The sequence below is a fragment of the Delphinus delphis genome, chromosome 9 (assembly GCF_949987515.2).
Source record: "Delphinus delphis chromosome 9, mDelDel1.2, whole genome shotgun sequence".
In the NCBI taxonomy this organism is placed as follows: Eukaryota; Metazoa; Chordata; class Mammalia; order Artiodactyla; family Delphinidae; genus Delphinus; species Delphinus delphis.
Genome location: NC_082691.1, coordinates 80,130,993 through 80,153,492, shown reverse-complemented (window position 1 = coordinate 80,153,492; position 22,500 = coordinate 80,130,993). Strand labels below are relative to the sequence as shown.

The 22,500-nt window shown below is 36.6% G+C and overlaps 1 protein-coding gene and 1 non-coding gene across 4 annotated transcripts in view; one reads left to right on the top strand and one right to left on the bottom strand.

Moving 5' to 3' along the window:
- IQUB (IQ motif and ubiquitin domain containing) overlaps positions 1 to 22,500 on the top strand; it is a 126,087-nt gene that overhangs the window by 5,732 nt on the left and 97,855 nt on the right. For 2 of the 3 annotated variants that reach the window (XR_009520668.1, XM_060020811.1), the window contains exons 3-7: positions 1,836 to 1,970; positions 5,119 to 5,280; positions 5,370 to 5,542; positions 5,758 to 5,913; positions 21,160 to 21,370. Coding sequence is in view for 2 of the 3 variants with exons in the window: in XM_060020811.1 (XP_059876794.1) it covers positions 1,836 to 1,970; positions 5,119 to 5,280; positions 5,370 to 5,542; positions 5,758 to 5,913; positions 21,160 to 21,370 (837 nt within the window). In the remaining variant the exon portion in view is untranslated. Of the gene's footprint in view, positions 1 to 1,134; positions 1,197 to 1,835; positions 1,971 to 5,118; positions 5,281 to 5,369; positions 5,543 to 5,757; positions 5,914 to 21,159; positions 21,371 to 22,500 lie in introns of all 3 variants that reach the window. The other variant, XM_060020812.1, reaches the window with a different exon arrangement.
- LOC132431446 (U7 small nuclear RNA) lies at positions 20,203 to 20,262 on the bottom strand. Its single transcript, XR_009520748.1, has one exon. It is a non-coding gene; the product is annotated as a U7 small nuclear RNA (small nuclear RNA).

Here is a 22,500-nt window from a genome sequence, read left to right as displayed (position 1 = left end):
ATTTCTGCTTAGTGTTAACTTTATATTAAGCTTCAGAAAAATCATTGTTGTCTTTCATTATGGGTTAATTTTAAAGACATAATGTTGATCCCATGGCATGTGGAAGTTATTACTACATTCTTGATAACAAAGCAGAAGGGGAGCAGCAAGAAGGTGGTTACATGGAGAATTCTACCTGGGTGGTTAACTGACTGCTCCTTCCTCCCTTGTCCATAACTTTTGAGAGAGTTTCCATCCATAGAGTGGAGAACATGGGTCATCATTTAACAATAACAGCAGCTTAGTCTGGCTGGTACAATGTAGCTTTTGAATCTAGTGGAGTAGTTAGCTCTTGCAAGTAAGAATAAAAAGGAGGAGGAAAAGTAATCAAGCCCATTTATGCCTAATTGAAGCTGTTATCCCTCAATTACATTATTCATTGTGAATTTGGGCTCCATTTTTTGATAATTCTGTGATTATAGCTTTTACCAAATATATGATGATTTTAAAAAAAAGTGGTCTTGGTCCTGTACTTCCTGAGGCTCACAGATTCCTGAACAAACTTTCCCTTCCCAAAGCTTAGGAAGTCACTGCTATGGAAAATTTAAAATACATTAATCATAGAATGTTGAATCCAGTAAACAATTAAAATAGCCTTCTGATAATGTAGCATCTGTGAGAGTGTTCTCTTACTAAGAACTGTGAAAATAATATTTAACAAGCTTAAAGAACCTTAGCATCAATAATGCCTTGTTACATTTCATGCTGGGACTAGTGATGAATGTCTCATAGAGCTTTATGAAAACTGTCATGTCAGGCATCTAGAAATATATGAAACTTTTTGGTCTACATGTGTACTCTCCACTCCATCTTACTTATATCTTCTCCATTAAAATTTAAAGTCTGTAGATATAAAAGTAAAAAGTTTACCCCATCATAATTAGTTTTTAAGTATTATATACCCTCCCTATAATTTCTGAACAGATAATCATTTTATAATAACAGTTTTTCTCTATTTTTAACATGTGTCTTGATTTTTATTTTATAGAGTTGGGAGTGAGCTACATAATGTCCATTTTTGTGAAAAGTAGATTTGTGCATAGTTATTCCAGATATTTGTAAAAAACAATGATTTTCTGTTTTGCATTTTGCCAGCTATAGATATAAATCAATTATGGGAAGAAGAATGGACTTAGATAATCTTTTGTCATCGCAAGGTCAAGGAAAATTTTCTTTGAAAATTTCCCTATTGGTTTTTCTTAACTTCATGAGTACACACTGATTTCCTGATGCATGGTATAAATATCTAATCAAAGCATGTATGTTTCTAAGTTCAGGTCTCAGGGTCTCCCTTTGTAATACTACACAAAAACACTTGATGTTCTGAGATGTTTCCTATGTTTATATCTGAATTATATATACCAGATATTGGGAATCTTTAAAAATTTTAAATGATTTTAAAAGAATCTTTAAAAGCACTTTAGTTTCATTTCCTCCTTCTCACAGTATTCTGGGCAAGGAGGTAATCTCGAACGTGCACTGATCCTCATATAAGGCAATGCAAGAGAGATCTGAACTTTGAGCTGGAGTTGGGGGAGCAGGCATTGACCATTGATGCTAATTCTTGAGATTATGCATTGATTTTCAAAGCAAAATGCTGCAACTGAATGTTTGTCACTTCTCCTCTTAGAAAATGAACAGTAGCTCTTATTATGGAGATGTGGTGGGAGAACATGGCAGAGACAACCTGCATTCTATGTGATTACAAATTGTCCCGTATTTCTCTGCCTGTGGATTCTATGATGCTGACCCTTGCTTTTAACTGTGATTCTTTTTTTCTCTTATTTTTTCTACAGTAAAAGTTGTACTTCTTCCTGTGGGCCAGGAAATTATAATACCCTTTAAAGTTGACACTGTTCTAAAACGCCTCAAGGATCATTTTTCATCTCTATTAGATGTCCCATCTTATGTCCTGCAGATGAGATGTGCAGGTAAGCTTGGAGGCTAATAAAACTTATCAAGACTTCTCTTTGATTTGTTAAACTAAATATCTTCATGTTTACTGTTTGAACATTATACTGTGGTTATATATTCATTCATTCAACACATTATTATTGAGGACATACTTTGTTCCAAATACTTTGCTAAGAGCCAAAGATATAAAGAAACATGAAACAAAATCCCTGTTTTCAGGTTGTTTACAGACTAGGAAGGAAGAAGATGTATGCTGTGGTTACCACACAGTGTGTAAATGTTTTGATGGAGATATGTTCAAAAAACTGTGAGAATAGCGAGGAAGGAAACTGGGAGATTCTAGAAAGCTTCATCTGATAAAAGTGATAATACTTTTGCTAAGTCCCAAAGAGGTGAGAAAACCTGGGACTTTTGGGAAGTAGTAAGGAATTTAGAGGGAATAGAAGTAAATTATATATGGGAAGTAGGAGGAAATGAGGTTAAAAAGATAGATGATGAATGAGCATGTATATATAGAAAAAGAAGAGGACTGAAAATGGTTTATCAGTCTTCTGTACATTAAGATCAGTTCACATTCTGATGATGTTCAACTTTATTTATATTTTGTGGGCAATATTGAGTAGCCCACCTTATATTAGCCTTGTGTCATGAGAGGCTGAGGTCTTAGTAACTGTGATAGAATTAAGCAGACTAGAATAGCTCAGGAAATGTTTCTGTAGAATATGCCTGCACAGATCATAATATTTTATTTTAAAAAGTTTGATATTAACTTATAAAGATGCCACAAGTTTCTAGGGCAGTAAGAACATTTTTTTGGTGGGAAAATCCGAAGTGCTAAAAAGGAAAAAGCCATACCTATGAAGTTCTTCCTCCTTGCCAAATCAGAGAAGAACAATCAGTTCTGTTTCAAAATTATTTTTAGAAAACTATTGTAATGAATGTGCTCCAATAGGAAGATGTTCATGTATTCAAACAACAGGTTACTAAAGCTTGATTGAGGAAACAAAGCTAAAATTTAAATAGTTATTGTAACAATAATGATACTGATGATGATAATGATCATGTTGATGATGATGGCTAATTCAATGAGCACTTACTATGTGCTAGTCCTACAGAATATTCTGCCTACATTATCACATTATCATTCAATCTACACAAAAATCCTTTGAGGTAGGTATTACTATTAATTTTTTTTGAGAGATGGAAACTAAAGCTTGAGGAACTTCTGCAAATTCCCAAAGCTTATGAGTGGCAGAGTCTGAACTTAAATATAGGTATGACTCCAAAAAGGGAATTTGGAACTGCTTGGCATTAACTATAAGGTGAAGTTCAAAACTGGAGAAGAGAGAGCACTTTGAGACTGAGCACCTGGCCAGTGGTACCTAAGAATCTATTTCTTTGCACTTCATGACTTTTCTTCTTTATGTGTAAATACCATGCATCACCACTGGCTTATGTCAGCAGCAATAAAAAAAGAGCTTGATTCTGTGCCAACCACTCTCTAAGACAGGTACTTTCTTCTAGTACTAGAACTGGAGTCCAAGTTTGGTGGGACTAAGCCTACAATAGAAACAATTAGAGGGCTGAAGAGGGCTCTGTGTTAGTTGGAAGAGGAATCTCTGTTAGTTTCCTATGACTGTTGTAACAATTAACAAATTTAGTGGCTTATTTTGCTTATGGTTTTGGAGGCCAAAAATCCTAAATCAATTTCACTTGGATAACATCAAGGTGTCAGCAGGGCTCTTCTCCGGAGGCTCTGGGGAGAGTCTGCTTCCTTGCCTTTTCCAGCTTCTAGAGTTGCATTTCTTGCATTCTTGGGCTTCCTCATCTTCAAAGTCGGCAGCATAGCATCTTTAAATCTCTCTCTGCTTCTGTCATATCATTTTCTCTGTAGTCAAATCTCCCTCCTCCTTCCCCTTAAAAGGCACTTATGATTACATTTAAGGCTTATGTGAATAATCCAGGATAATCTACCCATCTCAAAATCCTTAACTTAATAAAATCTGCAGTCACTTTTTCCATATAAGGTAGCATCCATAGACTCTAGGAATGTACATGGATATATTTTAGGGCCATTATTCAACCTATTGCAAAATCCATATAACGTTAATTTTTTTTTTTTTTTTTTTTTTGCGGTACGCGGGCCTCTCACTGCTGTGGCCTCTCCCGCTGCGGAGCACAGGCTCCGGACGCGCAGGCTCAGCGGCCACGGCCACGGCCCAACTTATACCCCTGGACCGGGGCACGAACCCGCGTCCGCCACATCGGCAGGTGGACTCCCAACCACTGCGCCACCAGGGAAGCCCAAAACTCAAAGATTTTTGAATGTGCTTTCTTGAACATAGCTAAAATAGACTAGTGGTATCTGACATATTTCTAAGAATGAGTAAAACAAACCTTTGCTATGTTAAATTCCTAATTGTAATTTAGAAAGAACATACATTGGAAAACTGTTATAGTTTCTATCATTATACAAAGCAGCAGCCAGTAACATTGTACGTATTTATGTATGCCTTAAAATACAGAAAGAAATTTATAGTCAGTTTATGAAATAAACCAGTGGGGTTGGGGGTATAAGTTGAAGCAATAAAACATAAAAGTAAGGTGATGATGTACACTTTTTTCAGCAAAAAACTGAGTCTTAGCTCTACCTTGGCATGAATTAATTTATATGAATTTCTGATTATAGAAACAGAAAGGAAGGGATTCTTTAGAACTCTGAGTGTATACATTAGGAGTGTGTATTAAAATAATCAGGCTTTCCCTGATATGGATATGTCCTATGCTTATGTATACAACATTGTGATTTTTTTAGAGAATCGATGTTTAGAATATGATTTTGCTTATATTATAGAATGTGTTTTTTATTTTTAAATGTTTATAATTGCATGGTTATTGTATATTTGTATTTCTGATTAGTTGAGAGTTGTATTTTTACTTTACTTATAATGCTGAATTCTTGCTCGGGAGTACCACCTTAAATTTTTCCATTGTGGAGTTTTTGATACTAATAATACAGCAAGAGGTGGACATCATCAATACGCTATTTGGTAATTAAACAATATGTGTTCATATAAGCACCATTGATGTTTCCCATCCCTTAAAATGAGTACATATAATCATTTCTTTGCCATAACACTTTTTATAATTTTATCTCATTTTTAGGAATGCTTATTAAAGACCATGAGACGCTACTACAACATGGAGTTAAGCCCCAGGATATTGTCCAAGTTGAAATCTTTTCTTTACATCCATTTCTATATCCAATCAAAAGACTAGATAGATCAAGTGATGCCTCTCAAATCATAACTGTCAGAGTACAAACTGGTTAGTTATTTGATATCTTTTAGATAAAGTATTTTTTTAGAGTCCCTTTGTAGTTGAACTTTCATTTAATCTTGGTTTTATCTCCTCAGGCATTGATCAGTACCAGGAAGTAGGTGTTGAGATTATAAAATCTGATTTTCACAAACCATTTCTTGGTGGATTCAGACATAAAGTAACAGGAATGGAATATCACAATGCTGGAACACAAACTGTACCTAAAAAGATTCCTGAAAAACTGAATGCATTTTGTAGGGATACACAGGTAATATTTTTATTTTTCCATGTAGGATTTTGAAGCTACAGAATCAAAAAATGTTTTATTGTGTAGCTCTCTAAAATTAAAATCTTCTAGGGAATTATATGGTAATTAAAATAATAAAAGATATTAACTTAAATGTGTAGGAAAATATGTTCTTTACTCACTTTATGTGTATATAGTGGATATTTATTTAAATTTTTTAAATGTTTTTATTTTAGACAGTTTTTCAGAGAAGAAAGCTCCAGCAAACTACAAATACAACATCCACACAGATGACTAAAATTGGTGTGTATGTATCAAATATGACTGATAAACTGGTAGCACCAGGAAAATATTTTTCAGCAGCAGAATACCATGCTAAAAGATTAAAGGCGGTAAGATAACTTTTATTATAGGCGAATACTAAATGACTTTTTACTGTGTAACCAGAGTTATGCAACCATTACCACAGTCAATTTTAGAACATTCTCATCATCGCAGAAATAAATCCTACATCCAATAGCAGCCAGCCCCTATTTCCCTCCACTCCTTTCTGCTTTAGGCAACCACTAATCTACTTTTTGCCTCTATTGATTTGCTTATTCTGGGCATTTCATATACATGTAATCATACAATGTGGAGTCTTTTGTGACTGGTTTCTTTTACTTAGCATAATGTTTTCAAGGCTTATCCATGTTGCAACATGTATCAATATATTGCAATCTATATTGCAAAATAATATTCCATTGTATGTACCCAATTGTATATACCTACTGTAGGTAGGTCAATATATATACCACAATTTGTTTGCCCATTTATCAGTTGATAGACATTTGATTTGTTTCTACTTGTTGGCTATTAGGAATAAGGCTGCTATAAACATTCACGTACAAGTTTTTATGTGGATATGTATTTTCATTTCTCTTGGTATCTGCCTAGGAATGTAATTGCTAGATCATATGGTAATTTATTTATTTATTTACTTATTTATTTTTGGCTGAGTTGGGTCTTTGTTGCTACGCGTGGGCTTTCTCTAGTTGTGGCGAGCAGGGACTACTCTTTGTTGCAGTGCATGGGCTTCTCATCGCGGTGGCTTCTCTTGTTGCGGAGCACGGACTCTAGGCACGCGGGCTTCAGTAGTTGTGGCTCGTGGGCTCCAGAGCGCAGGCTCAGCAGTTGTGGCGCACAGGCCCAATTGCTCCGTGGCATGTGGGATCTTCCCGGACCAGGGCTTGAACCCTTGCCCCTGCATTGGCAGGCGGATTCTTAACCACTGTGCCACCAGGGGAGCCCTCATATGGTAATTCTGTTTAACCTTTTTGAGGAACTGTCAGACTGTTTTCCAAAGCAGCTGCACCATTTTATGTCCCACCAGAAGTGTGTGAGGATTCCAATTTCTCCATATCCTTATCAGCACTTTTGGATTATTGCCATCCTAGTGAGTGTGAAGTGGTATCTCATTGTGGTTTTGATTTGCATACCCTGATGGCTAATTATACTGAATATTTTTCATGTGCTTATTAACAATTTATATATATTCTTAGGAGAAATGTACATTCAGATACTTTGTCCAATTTTAGTGAGGTTGTCTTTTTTATTATTGCTTTATTGTTTAAAAAATTTTTTTAGTTGTTTGCTAAGTGGTTGCTCCAAGTGTAATTTAGGGATTAGAATATACATCTCAATTTATAGCAACATACTTTGTATTAATACTAACTGAAATTTAATAAAGTATTGAAACCTTGCTCCAATAGAACTCCAAGTTTATCCCTTCTTCTTTGTGCTATTATCATACAAACATGTACATTCTGTTTATGTTCTAAGCCCTGTAATTCCTTTTATAATTATTGTTTTTGTGCAATTGACTTTTAAATAAGAGTAGAAAAGAGGAAAATATATTTATATAGTCTTTTATATTTTACCTACATAATTACTTTTTCTGGTGCTATTTATTTCTTCGTTTGAGTTAAAATTAACATCTAATATCATTTTCTTTCAGTTTGGAGAATTCCCTTTAGTACTTGTGTATGCTTGTATACTTGATGGTGTCCTAAAGATCTCTGAGTCTCTGTTCCTTTACCTTTTTTCCCCCTCTTCTTCAGGTGGATAGTTTCTAATGATCTATCATCAAATTCCTTATTCTTTCTTTTGCCAGTTAAGATCTGCTGTTGAGCCTGTTTTTTGTGTTTTCATTTCAATTATTTTACTATTAAACTCCTAAATTTCCACTTGGTTCTTTTTTTAAAAATTTCTGTCTCTTTGTTGATATTCTGTCACCATACATTTTAAACAAAAATTTATTCAATATCTAACCCTAAACATAGTCAATATAGTATTTTCCTTCTTTTTTTCCAAATGACATTAATCATAAAAAAAATTTGCAAAAAATTCCTCACCCAGATTTTTCTTTTTCTTTCCATTGGGAGATAATTATACATGGAACTTTAAAGAAGTTTCTTGTACACCTAACATTATATCACAATCATTTCTCTACCTTTTAGTATTTATTATAAACAATTTAACGGCATTATTTTATTCCACAATGTTAACACTATAATTTAATTACTTTCTTTTTTAGGACATTTAGACATGTTTTCATCAAAATCTTAATGCTATATAAATTGTAGTGTGCATTTAAAAAATACTTAGAGAAGATGTTAGAAGTTGAATTACTAGGGGAAAAAATGATGACTTTTTAAAAGTTTTAGATATTACCAAGTGTTTTTCAGAAATCTTGTACCAAATGATGTATGCATAAACCATTTATAAGAGCCCATTCCATGCTGACTTCACCAGTAGTACATATTATTTGAAAAAATTGTTGTCTCCTTATAGATGTTAAATATATTTTTATATTTTCTCTCCACCTATCACTCATACTTAGTTTATGATGTCTTTCATTATAGTCAAACTTATTAATATTCCCTTTTATGGTTTTTGCATTTTATGTATTGTTATAAAAGGCTGTTTCATCCCACAGTCATAAGTATAACTTTCTTTTATAGTTGGTGTGTGTGTACAACTTTATCTGGATTTTTAAAAATGATATGAAGAAGAGTTAAATTTTATTTTTTCCAAATGTAATGCCAACTGCTCAGTACCATGAATATTCAAGTTTATTCTCTCCACAGTAATGTATACTAAATTTTCATATATATATGCATCTGTTTCTGACTTCTGCATTCTTTCATTAATGTATACGTTTTTTTCTATGTCAGTAATGTATTGCTTTAATTACTACTGATTTGTAATATATTTTGAGGCCTGGTCCATTAGGTTCTACCTCATTGTTCTTCCTTTTCAAGACTGTCTTGACTATTAACGCAAGTTTTTCTTCCATATGAATTTTAGAGTAAGTTTGCAATTTTCATGAAAAATTGCAGGTCTTGCTCAGAAGTACATTGATCAGTTGGGGAAGAGTGGACACCTTTACCCTGTTAAACATTTGGGATATCAGTTAAACATGACATACAAAGCATATGCATTTTATCTCTGCTACTTCCTAGCATCATTTTGCTTGAATAAAAAGAATTGAAAGCAGTGATTTTGTTTTTTGCGTGACAAGAAACCTGGAGCTAGACTGCTGCTCTAGCCCAATCAGCTTAGGACGTTGAGAGAGGAGCCTGTAGTCTTGGTCTGTTGACTCATTGCACTGAAGGAGACTGCTCAGCAGGGGAACCACGCGGCTAACTTTGTAGTTGACTTTATCAGTGCCTGCAATTATTCCAGCCTGAAAATGTTTACGTTTTCAGTCCAAACTAATTTACACAAAAGGAAAAGGGGGAGTTATTATAGACTTTTGGGGAGGAGTGAAGTTTTGGTGAAATTTAAGTGTTACAGTATTTTGATTGTCTCTGTCCAACAAAGTTGCGTGTAGATGGGTCAGCATCAAGTCTGGACTGAGACATGGACCAAAGAGTCCTGTTCCTTTGGTAACAAAGTTAGGAGAGAGATGTGGATGTGTTTCTTCTCTGAAGTTCAGCACGTTCGTTGTAAATCAAGGCTGCTTCTCTCTGTCAAAATAACACAGATCCTTCAGGCAAGAGTGGGATGTTTCATTCTTAGTGATCTAATTTCAGACAGCAAAGTTTATGATAGATTATGATTTTAGAGAACAAAGTTTCTCAGAGAGAAAGAAAATAGTAGTCACTCAAAGAAGGGGTTGTTATGACATTTTACTAATGTCATAACAACCTGCATAGTGTCCTTGGGAAAAATATTGCTTCCTATTAATTTTGTAGCTGACTTTATTCGTGCCTGGTATTCAAGCCTGATGGATTCTTATTTTCTCAGTCCAAATGAATTTTTAATTTCTTACTGTACGGGGCCTGGCTGGTGGCTCTGTGATGTCATCAGGAACCTGAATTCCTTTTACCCTTCCACTCTAATAATTAATCTTACTATCATGAACTTGTTACTGTATGATGATAAAATGGTTAATGAACCTTCAGCATAATGTCTGCATTCTGCAAGAAGGGAGACATCAAGGGAGCATGTCCCATGGATGCCATTCAAGAATTTTCCCTGAAAGCCCCTGCCAGTGATTCAACTTGCATCTCATTGACCTGAACTGGGTCATGTGACTTCACTGTCCCTGCTGGGACTATGTGATAATTACATTTTTAAAGTTTCATATTGTTGCTCCTCAGTAAGACTGAGATTTTGTTAGTAAGGAAGTCGGAGAGAAAGGCTATTAGGTGGGGAAATGAACAACACTACACTACACTACAACACTTTCCAAACTCGGATAAAATGATATTAAGGGAATAAGAAAAGCATAAACATACAGGAACAAAGAATATATGGGAAGAGAGAAGAGTAAATGTCAGTCGATTTTTTAAAGTTGTAAAGCAGATGGGGAAGCATTGACTTACTTGAGCAGAGGAAGTGAAAATCTAAATGCCTGCCAAGGGGGCTGGCGTCAAGAACCAAATCAGTTTGCCCCACAGAATCTCGGAAAGTGAATTGGAGGTTCTGTGGAAGATGGAAGTGAGATGTGAACTGTAAACAGAGGGATTGGTTAAAAGACAGTAAAAGGAGTAAATTTCAATTTAATACGTTCTTCTATCTTGATAGATACCTTTTTATTTGTATCATGTTTATTTTATTCTTGAACTTCTTGAGTTCAGTGCTTGGTATTTATATCTTTCTTGTTTCAAGCAAGATTATATTATGTGTGACTACTGATATTTTTGTACTCATTACTGCCATCTCATTTTGTTTTTGATTTATTATTTATTCTTGTTTGTTATTTTTACTAACTTTTTTTTTTTTTTGGTTTGACTAAAGTTTTCTTTTCCATTTTTTTTTGTTCTTTCATAGGTCAGAAGTAGGTACTTTGTTTCTATTTTTCTAGTGGTTACTCATAAAAAAATTTTAATGGACTTAATTTTTTAATACCAAACGCATATTTAATCAGGCTCTATATATTGTCCATGAACAAGTCAAGGACCCTAGCAGGCTTTTCTTCATTTCTTCTTCCTCCTCACTCACTCCTCCTGTTCAGTGAGGACTTGATCTGGAATTACAATTGTATGTATATTACATCATTATAATTTACTATATAATTATAACTTCCTATTGTTTTTATATATTTACATCAATGTAATATATAAATTTTTTCAAATGTGTTATATTTAGCTTAAAACCTTTTTTGGAAGTTTTTGCTTACTTCTTTAATTTTTCCTCTTTATTCTTTTGTTGTTGTTCTCTTTATTTTTTATTTTATTTTATTTTGTTTTTTTCGAACATCTTTATTGGAGTATAATTGCTTTACAATGGTGTGTTAGTTTCTGCTTTATAACAAAGAGAATCAGCTATACATATACATATATCCCCATATCTCCTCCCTCTTGCATCTCCCTCCCACCCTCCCTATCCCACCCCTCTAGGTGGTCACAAAGCACCGAGCTGATCTCCCTGTGCTATGCGGCTGCTTCCCACTAGCTATCTATTTTACATTTGGTAGTGTATATATGTACATGCCACTCTCTCACGTCGTCCCAGCTTACACTTTCCCCTCCCCGTGTCCTCAAGTCTGTTCTCTACGTCTGCGTCTTTATTCTGGTCCTACCCCTAAGTTCTTCATAACCTTTTTTTTTTTCTTTCAATTCCATATTTATGTGTTAGCATATGGTATTTATTTTTCTCTTTCTGACTTACTTCACTCTGTATGACAGACTCTTGGTCCATCCACCTCACTACAAATAACTCAATTTTGTTTCTTTTTATGGCTGAGTCATAGTCCATTGTATATATGTGCCACATCTTCCTTATCCATTCATCTGTTGATGGACACTGAGGTTGCTTCCATGTTCTGGCTATTGTTAATAGTGCTGCAATGAACATGGTGGTACATGACTCGTTTTGAATTATGGTTTACTCAGGGTATATGCCCAGTAGGGGGATTGTTGGGTCATTGCTACCATTGTTGGGTCATATGGTGGTTCTATTTTTAGTTTTTTAAGCAACCTCCATACTGTTCTCTATAGTGGCTGTATCAATTTACATTCCCACCAACAGTGCAAGAGGGTTCCCTTTTCTCCACATCCTCTACAGCATTTATTGTTTGTAGATTTTTTGATGATGGCCATTCTGACCGGTGTGAGGTGATACCTCATTGTGGTTTTGATTTGCATTTCTCTAATGATTAGTGATGTTGATCATCCTTTCATGTGTTTGTTGGAAATCTGTATATCTTCTTTGGAGAAATGTCTATTTAGGTCTTCTGCCCATTTTTGGATTGGGTTGTTTGTTTTTTTGATATTGAGCTGCATGAGCTGCTTATGTATTTTGGAGATTAATCCTTTGTCAGTTGCTTTTTTTGCAAATATTTTCTCCCATTTTCAGGGTTGCCTTTTTGTCTTCTTTATGGTTTCCTCTGCTATGCAAAAGCTTTTAAGTTTCATTAGGTCCCACTTGTTTATTTTTGTTTTTATTTCCGTTTCTCTAGGAGGTGAGTCAAAAAGGATCTTGCTGGGATTTATGTCATAGAGTGTTCAGCCTATGTTTTCCTCTAAGAGTTTGATAGTGTCTGGCCTTCCATTTAGGTCTTTAATCCACTTTGAGTTTATTTTTGTGTATGGTGTTAGGGAGTGTTCTAATTTCATTCTCTTACATGTAGCTCTCCAATTTTCCAAGCAACACTTATTGAAGAGGCTGTCTTTTCTCCATTGTATATTCTTGCCTCTTTAATCAAAAATAAGGTGACCATATGTGCATAGGTTTATCTCTGGGTTTTCTGTCCTGTTCCATTGATCTGTCTTTCTGTTTTTGTGCCAGTACCATACTGTCTTGATTACTGTAGCTTTGTAGTGTAGTCTGAGGTCAGTGAGCCTGATTCCTCCAGCTCCATTTTTCTTTCTCAGGATTGCTTTGGCTATTCGGGGTCTTTTGTGTTTTCATACAAATTGTGAAATTTTTTGTTCTAGTTCTGTGAAAAATGCCATTGGTAGTTTGATAGGGATTGCATTGAATCTGCAGATTGCTTTGGGTAGTATAGTCATTTTCACAATGTTGATTCTTCCGATCCAAGAACATGGTATATCTCTCCATCTGTTTGTATCATCTTTAATTTCTTTCATCAGTGTCTTATAGTTTTCTGCATAGAGGTCTTTTGTCTCCTTAGGTAGGTTTATTCCTAGGTATTTTATTTTTCTGTTGCAGTGGTAAATGGGAGTGTTTCCTTAATTTCATTTTCAGATTTTTCATCATTAGTGTATAGGAATGCAAGAGATTTCTGTGCCTTAATTTTTTTATTCTGCTACTTTTGATTAGCTCTAGTAGTTTTCTGGTAGCATCTTTAGCATTCTCTGTGTATAATATCATGTCATCTGCAAACAGTGACAGTTTTACTTCTTCTTTTCCAATTTGGATTCCTTTAATTTTTTTTCTTCTTTTATTGCTGTGGCTAGGACTTCCAAAACTATGTTGAATAATAGTGGTGAGAGTGGGCAACCTTGTCTGGTTCCTGATTTTAGAGGAAATGGCTTCAGTTTTTCACCATTGGGAACGATGTTGGCTATGGGTTTGTCATATATGGCCTTTATTATGTTGAGGTAAGTTCCCTCTCTGCCTACTTTCTGGAGAGTTTATTATAAATGAGTATTGAATTTTGTTGAAAGCTTTTTCTGCATCTTTTGAGATTATCATATGGTTTTTATCCTTCAGTTTGTTAATATGGTTTATCACATCGATTGATTTGCATATATTGAAGAATCCTTGCATTCCTGGGATAAACCCCACTTGATCATGGTGTATGATCCTTTTAATGTCCTGTTGGATTCTGTTTGCTAGTATTTTGTTGAGGATTTTTGCATCTATGTTCATCAGTGATATTGGCCCGTAGTTTTCTTTTTTTGCGACATCTTTGTCTGGTTTTGGTATTGGTGATGGTTGCCTCGTAGAATGAGTTTGGGAGTGGTCCTCGCTCTGCTATATTTTGGAAAGTTTGAGAAAGATAGGTGTTAGCTCTTTAAATGTTTGATAGAATTTGCCTGTGGAGCTCGCTGGTCCTGGGCTTTTGTTTGTTGGAAGATTTTTAATCACAGTTTCAATTTCAGTGCTTGTGATTGGTCTGTTTATATTTTCTATTTCTTCCTGGTTCAGTCTCGGAAGGTTGTGCTTTTCTAAGAATTTGTTCATTTCTTCCAGGTTGTCCATTTTATTGGCATATAGTTGCTTGTAGTAATCAATCTCTCACGATGCTCTGTATTTCTGCAGTGTCAGTTGTTACTTCTCCTTTTTCCTTTCTAATTCTGTTGATTTGAGTCTTCTCCGTTTTTTCTTGATGAGTCTAGCTAATGGTTTATCAATTTTGTTTATCTTCTCAAAGAACCAGCTTTTAGTTTTATTGATCTTTGCTATTGTTTCCTTCATTTCTTTTTCAGTCATTTCTGATCTGATCTTTATGATTTCTTTCCTTCTGCTAACTTTGGGTTTTTTTCCTTCTTCTTTCTCTAATTGCTTTAGGTGTAAGTTTAGGTTGTTTATTTTGAGATTTTTCTTGTTTCTTGAGGTAGGATTATATTGCTATAAACTCCCCTCTTAGAACTGCTTTTGCTGCATCCCATAGGTTTTGGGTTGTTGTGTTTTCATTGTCATTTGTTTCTAGGTAGTTTTTGATTTCCTCTTTGATTTCTTCAGTGATCTCTTGGTTATTTGGAAGCACACTGTTTAGCCTCCATGTGTTTGCAGTTTTTACAGTTTTCTTTCCTGTAACTGATATCTAGTCTCATAGTGTTGTGGTCGGAAAAGATACTTGATACTATTTCAATTTTATTAAGTTTACTAAGGCTTGTTTTGTGACCCAAGATATGGTATATCCTGGAGAATGTTCCATGAGCACGTGAGAAGAAAGTGTATTCTGTTGTTTTTGGATGGAATGTCCTATACGTATCAGTTAAGTCTGTCTTGTTTAATGTGTCATTTAAAGCTTTTGTTTCCTTTTTTATTTTCATTTTTGGTGATATGTCCATTGGTGAAAGTGGGGTGTTAAAGTCCCCTACTCTGATTGTGTTACTGTCGATTTCCCCTTTTATGGCTGTTAGCGTTCGCATTATGTATTGAGGTGTTCCTATGTTGGGTGCACAAATATTTACAATTGTTATATCTTCTTCTTGGATTGATCCCTTGATCATTATGTAGTGTCCTTCTTTGTCTCTTGTAATAGTCTTTGTTTTAAAGTCTATTTTGTTTGATATGAGAATTGCTACTTTCTGTTGATTTCCATTTGCATGGAATATCTTTTTCCATCCCCTCACTTTCAGTCTGTATGTGTTCCTAGGTCTGAAGTGGGTCTCTTGTAGACAGCATATATATGGGTCTTGTTTCTTTATCCATTCAGCCAGTCTAGGTGTTTGGGTGGAGCATTTAATCCACTTACATTTAAGGTAATTATCGATATGTATGTTCCTATTACCATTTTCTTAAGTGTTTTGGGTTTGTTATTGTCGGTCTTTCCCTTCTCTTGTGTTTCCTGCCTAGAGAAGTTCCTTTAGCATTTGTTGTAAAGCTGGTTTGGTGGTGGTGAATTCTCTTAGCTTTTGCTTGTTTGTAAAGGTTTTACTTTTTCTGTCAAATGTGAATGAGATCCTTGCTGGGTAGAGCAATCTTGGTTGTAGGTTTTCCCCTTTCATTACTTTAAATATGTTCTGCCACTCCCTTCTGGCTTGCAGAGTTACTACTGAAAGATCAGCTGTTAACCTTATGGGGATTCTCTTGTATGTTGCTTGTTGCTTTTCCCTTGCTGCTCTCAATATTTTTTCTTTGTATTTAACTTTTGATAGTTTGATTAATACACGTCTTGGCATGTTTCTCCTTGGATTTATCCTGTTTGGGACTGTGTGTGCTTCCTGGACTTGACTGACTATTTCCTTTCCCATGTTAAGGAAGTTTTCAACTATAATCTCTTCAAATATTTTCTCAGACCCTTTCTTTTTCTCTTCTTCTTCTGGGACCCCTATAATTCTAATGTTAGTTCATTTAATATTGTCCCAGGGGGTCTCTGAGACTATCCTCATTTCTTTTCATTCTTTTTTCTTTATTCTGCTCTGTGATAGTTATTTCTGCTATTTTATCTTCCAGGTCACTTATCCGTTCTTCTGCCTCAGTTATTCTGCTATTGATTCCTTCTAGAGAATTCTAAATTTCATTTATTGTGTTGTTTATTAATTTTTGTTTGCTCTTTAGTTTTTCTAGGTCCTTGTTAAACGTTTCTTGTATTTTCTCCATTCTATTTCCAAGATTTTAGATCATCTTTACTATCATTACTCTGAATTCTTTTTCGGGTAGACTGCCTATTTCTTCTTCATTTGTTTGGTCTGGTGGGTTTTTACCTTGCTCCTTCATCTGCTGCATATTTCTCTGTCTTCTAATTTTGCTTAACTTACTCTGTTTGGGGTCTCCTTTCCACAGGCTGCAGGTTCATAGTTCCCATTGTTTTTGGTGTCTGTCCCCAGTGGGTAAGGTTGGTTCAGTGGCTTGTGTAGGCTTCCTGGTTGGGGGGACTGGTGCTTGTGTTCTGGTGGGTGGGGCTGGATCTTGTCTTTCTGGTGGGTAGGACCACGTCCGTTGGTGTATTTTGTGGTGTCTATGAACTTAGTATGATTTTAGGTAGCGTCTCTGCTAATGGGTGAGGTTGTGTTTCTGTCTTTCTAGTTGTTTGGCATGGGGCGTCCAGCACTGGAGCTTGCTGGCCGTTGGGTGGAGCTGGGTCTTAGTGTTTACACGGAGATCTCTGGGAGAGCTCTAGCCGATTGATATTATGTGTGGCCAGGAGGTCTCTGGTGATCCAATATCCTGAACTCGGCTCTCCCACCTCAGAGGCTCAGGCCTGACACCAGATTGGCGCAACAAGAGCCTGTCAGCTACACAGCTCAGAATAAAAGGGAGAAGAAAAGAAAGATAGAAAAAATAAATAAATAAAAAGTTAAAAAAGAAAATTATTAAAATAAAAAAGTAATAATAAAAGAAAAAAAAAGAAGAGAACAACCAAACCAATAAACAAATCTACCATTGATAACAAGCACTAAAAACTGTACTAAGATAAGCATAAAAATCAGAAACAAGTCAGTCACAGACAGCAAACCCCAAGTCCACAATTGCTCCCAAAGTCCACCACCTCAATTTGGGATGATTTGTTATCTATTAAGGTATTCCACAGATGCAGGGTACATCAAGTTGATTGTGGAGATCTACTCTGCTGCTCCTAAGGCTGCTGGGAGAAATTTCCCTTTGTCCTCTTTGTTTGCACAGCTCCCAGGGGCTCAGCTTTGGATTTGGCCCTGCCTCTGCGTGTAAGTCGCCTGAGGGCATCTGTTCCCTCCCAGACAGGAGGGGGTTAAAGCAACGGCTGATTAGGGGGCTCTGGCTCACTCAGGCCTGGGGGAGGGATGGGTACGTTAGTTATAATTGGAATACTGGGCGAGCCTGCGGCTGCAGAGGCCAGCGTGTCATTGCAACAGCCTGAGGTATGCCGTGTGTTCTCCCAGGGAAGCTGTCCCTGGACCACGGGACCCTGGCAGTGGCGGGCTGCACAGGCTCCCAGGGGGGCAGTGTGGATAGTGACCTGTGCTTGCACACAGGATTCTTGGTGGCTGCAGCAGCAGTGTTAGCATTTCATGCCCGTCTCTGGTGTCCGACCTGATAGCTGCGGCTTCCGCCCATCTCTGGAGCTCATTTAGGTGGGGCTCTGAATCCCCTCTCCTCGCACACCCCGAAACAATGGTCTCTTGCCTGTTAGGCAAGTCCAGACATTTTCCCGGACTCCCTCTCGTCTAGCTGTGGGGCATTAGCCCCCTTCAGGCTGTGTTCACGCAGCCAACACCAGTCCTCTCCCTGGGATCCAACCTTCAAAGCTCAAGCCTCAACTCCCAGCCCCCGCCCACCCAGGCCGGGGAGCAGACAAGCCTCTCAGGCTGGTGAGTGCCGGTCGGCACCTATCCTCTGTGCGAGAATCTCTCCGCTTTGCCCTCCTCACCCCTGTTCCTGTGCTTTCTTCCATGGCTCTGAAGCTCCCCCCCGCCCACCCCCCATCTCCACCAGTGAAGGGGCTTCCTAGTGTGTGGAAACCTTTCCTCCTTCACAGCTCCCTCCCAGAGGTGCAGGTCCCATCCCTATTCTTTTGTCTCTGGTTTTTCTTTTTTCTTTTGCCCTACCCAGGTACCTGGGGAGTTTCTTGCCTTTTGGGAAGTCCGAGGTCTGCCAGTGTTCAGTAGGTGTTCTGTAGGAGTTGTCCCACGTGTAGATGCATTTTTGATGTATTTGTGGGGAGGAAGGTGATCTCCATGTCTTACTCCCTCTGCCGTCTTGAAGGCCTCCCCCTCTTTATTGTTCTTGTTGGAACATATTCTCTAGTAATTATTTCAGATATTACACATGGGAGGTGAACCATCTAAGTCCTATTGAATGAACCTCATTTTGGGTTTTAGTCTGAGTGGGTGTAGAAGGTTAGATTCAAACTTATTTTCAAAATTATTTTATTTTATAACTTTGAAGCTGTTTTTGATTAAAAGTCTGATGTCAATGGGATTCTCAGTTCTTTGTTTCCTCTTTCTGGAAGATTTTAGAATTTTCACTTAATCCTTAGTCACCTTACTGTGATGTGCTTGAGACTTGGTGATGGATCCTTTCTATCTGAGAGCTCATGTCTTTAGTTTGGGGAAATGCTCTTCTATTATATTTTGAGCAATTTCTCTAATCCAACTTTCTTCATTCTGTCTGCAACTTGTATCAGACATATTTTGGAATGTCTACATTTATTTTCCATGGCTCTTAATATTCCTCCATTCTTTCTAATTTTTACGACCTTTCAACGTGCATTCTAAAAGATTTTCTTGTCTAAGTTTCTTGCTTACTAATTCCCTCTTAGACTCTGCATGTTCTGTAGATCAGCAGAATAGATTATAGGAACCTATTCTTCCCATTGTAGTAAAGCTTAACCTGGGCATGAGGCTGCAACACTGAAAACTGCATTTTATAACCTCTTTTCTATGTTGGTGAGGCCAAGGAACTAAGGCCTGGAAAAAAGAAATGTGAGGGGAAATGATGTGTGCCCCTTCTGGGTATTGCTCTTAAAGTGACTGGATTGCAGTTCTTTTGTCTTTTCCCCCATTCTACTGACTAGAAGATCAGCCACTAGGAAACACAAGTAGGAAGCCATTTGTAATACAGCACAGAGCTTCCTACTAGTCCTAAACTGCTTGCCAATCCCTGGGCCAATCCCTGGAGTATCATGCGAGAAGGGAAAAACTAAGTTGTTTAAACAACTGTGTTTTAGTATCCTTAATGAGTTTAACAAGTTTAATAGCCCCCAAGATAAACACATTGTACTGATTTTTTTTTTAATTTCAAAGATAAAAATGTTGTCACAGTCTTTTGTTCCTTCTTTTGTATTGATTCAACAGCCTTTCCTTTCTCTCTGAAAATGTTAACTCTATCTAGTCTGGTCTTGTTTTTTGTTTTGCTTTGTTTTGTTTTACTCTAAAAGAGTGGTTCTAAAACTTTGGCATGCAGCAGAACATGTGGAAAATTTGTAAATATACAGAATCCATGCCCACCCCAGAATTTCTGATTCATTAACTGTGGGGTGGGCCTGAGAATACGCATTTCTAACAATTTTCCAGATGCTGCTGCTGCTGGTGGGCTGGCCACCATACTTTGAGAACCTCTGTTCTAGTAACTCTCTTTCACACAAATGTAAATTCTTCTACACTGAATGAGGAACCTTTTATTCTGTTGGCTGTTGTCAAATCTTTGGTTACTCTTGGGTGTGTACTCAAGAGTATTTGAAATTTCTGATGTCCAAAGTGCTACAACACATTTGTTTACTGTAGCCTTACCTCAGTGGCTTTCAGGGATGTGCAAGGCTTGATTCTGGGAGGCAGCTAGTTTTCTGGAGAGGGGGCTTCTATTCATTCTGGGCGTCACCAGCTTTCTGGGACACCAACCACTTTTGCCTAGAGGCAAATACCTCTGATGCTCTTTACCTAAATTGTTTTAGAGGAGCCTGTCCCTTTTGCATTTTTCAAGCAGTCACCTTGTTAGTTGCCCTAAGACCCCTTCTGCTCACAGGATCCACCAGTTTTGGGGTTGAAACATCTTAGAGACACTTCTGTGTTTTCTAGCTTGCCTCTCCAGTGCATGATTAGGCTGTAGATTCCTTCAAATTCCACCCTTGCTCTGTGGGGGGTTTTCCGGTGTGGACCAGAAAACCTGAGACAAATTTTAAAAGAGCTGTAACACTAATTCCTTCTTCAATTTATTCCACGTGCCTCCTTTCTTGAAGGGAATTCTTTAAAGTTTCTGTTCTGTTGGAGGACTCCTTCAGTATGATCCAATATCTTTATTGATTTCTGCTTCTATAATTTTTCTGTAGTCATCAGGGGTTAGGATGAGGGGAAGGGACGTGTCAGCATATTCTCTACCCTCAAACTTGATCTAGCCTCTCTATATTTTACTTTTTTTAAATGAGTTTACTAAATAAAAACAAAAAATCTCTCAGTTATATCGCAAGCTTTTTGTAACTCTAGTACTGTATTATATACCTTCAGACATATATATTTTTCTTACAATTTAATAAATACATGTTTGCTTCGGTGGTTTCCACATATAACCTACCCACTGTGTAGTTAGTAAATACCATTTTTTAAAAGGTATGAGCCTATGCTAATGACAATTAAGAAAAAGTAGGTAACAGTACATAGTATTCATAACAGTAATAGTATTTATTGAGGACATGTGGTGTACCAGGCTTGAGGTAAGCACTTTATATGCATAGTATTATTATCACTGTTTTGCACCTGAGGGTACTAAAGTACAAAGATGGCAAGTAACTTACCCAAATTAACTAACTAGTGAGTAGCAGAGGGAAGATTTAAACTAAGCTGTACTCCAGACCTTGTGCTCTTAACTTCATACTAACTGCCTCCTGTGAAGGTATACTTGCTACTAGATTTCAAAGTCAGATAGCTGATGTGCATTATCTATGACCTTTCTGTTATAATGTATGTGAGAATACATGGAATAGAGCTGAAACTAGACTCTCAGTATTTTTTAGTACTTATTGAATTGGAATAGAAATAGTCATTGTTGCCTTTCATTGTGTAATAAGGTTGACCATATTTTATTTTCTTTAAGTATAGGTAATTGTGATACAGACTTACTACAGACGATGGCATGCTAAAGCTGTGGTAGACAATTTAAAAAGACAGAAAATGTTAAGGTTGCAGTGGGAAGCACAGGAAGAACTAAGGAAGATAAGAGAAAAAGAAGAGTGGATGAAATTGGATTATTACCGGAGGCATAATCCTCAAACAAAAGAAGATTTTGAACTTCTTTACAATGCACTGGAACGTAAGTTTGAAATAGGCTTTGCATAAAATATTAATTTTATAATTTTTCATTAGTAGGAAAAACAGGTTTACTAAAGACAAAAGGGGAACCTTATTATTTTAGGAAGATGTCTGGGGTATCTGGACTAGAGAATTTTAAAAGATGAATAATGTCTTACATTTGGGACAGGAATTAAGGCTGGTGTGAAATTGGAAACGCTTTTATATTAACAATGGATGAATAAAATGTGACTACAGCTCTGTGAATTATTCAGTTTTAGTATGTTATCTCATTTGCTACTCATCCCCATGAGATAAAAAGAGAAAGTATTGTCCAGTCTGTTTCTCTGATGGTCTTGGGAATTTGTGAACTCAGAGTTGAACTGTCTTGAACCCCTCAGTCCAGCATTCTGTCTCTGATTCTGCTCTTTACAGGAGATACCTTTTTATTCCCTTCTACTAATGATTATAAATATATATATATGTATATGTATATATATTCCCTACACATTTGATTTTATGGCTTATTTCATCCATAGGATGTGTGCTAGTCATTGACACAGTTAAAAACTTCCGTTACTTGAACAAGCCAATCACTCCCTACTTTGGGCAGTATATACACTGTTCTTCTTGAAGCTTTTCCCCAATACCCACCTTCTAATCTCAGCTTAAATATCACCTACTCAAAGCCTTTTGTGACTGACAGTGCAACTGGGACATCCTATTACCATCTTATGGTTCTCACTGCACACCAACTTTTCATTTATAACACCACAATACGTTTTTTTTAACATTAATTTCACTACTGGACTGTAAGCTCCGTAAATGAATGACTCATTTATTTTTTGGATGATCTCTTTTTCTGTGTTTAGCTCACATGCCCAACAAATACTGGTAGAATGAATAAGTGAATGAATGAAGGGAAACCCAAGGATGTAGCCATGCAACTGTCTCTAGCTTCTGCTTTCCCAAGAGTACCTCTAAAGTAGAAGTAACCAGAACAGAAGAGTTATTTGTTACCTTAGATACCAGAAAGTGAAGTTGGGCTCTTGTGATGACATAGAAGAATTAAAAAAATTAAAAGTAGCCTCAGTTATTTTTTTAGTTGAATACGGTCTTTTTATCCAAAGAAATAATAGTCTTTGACTTCTC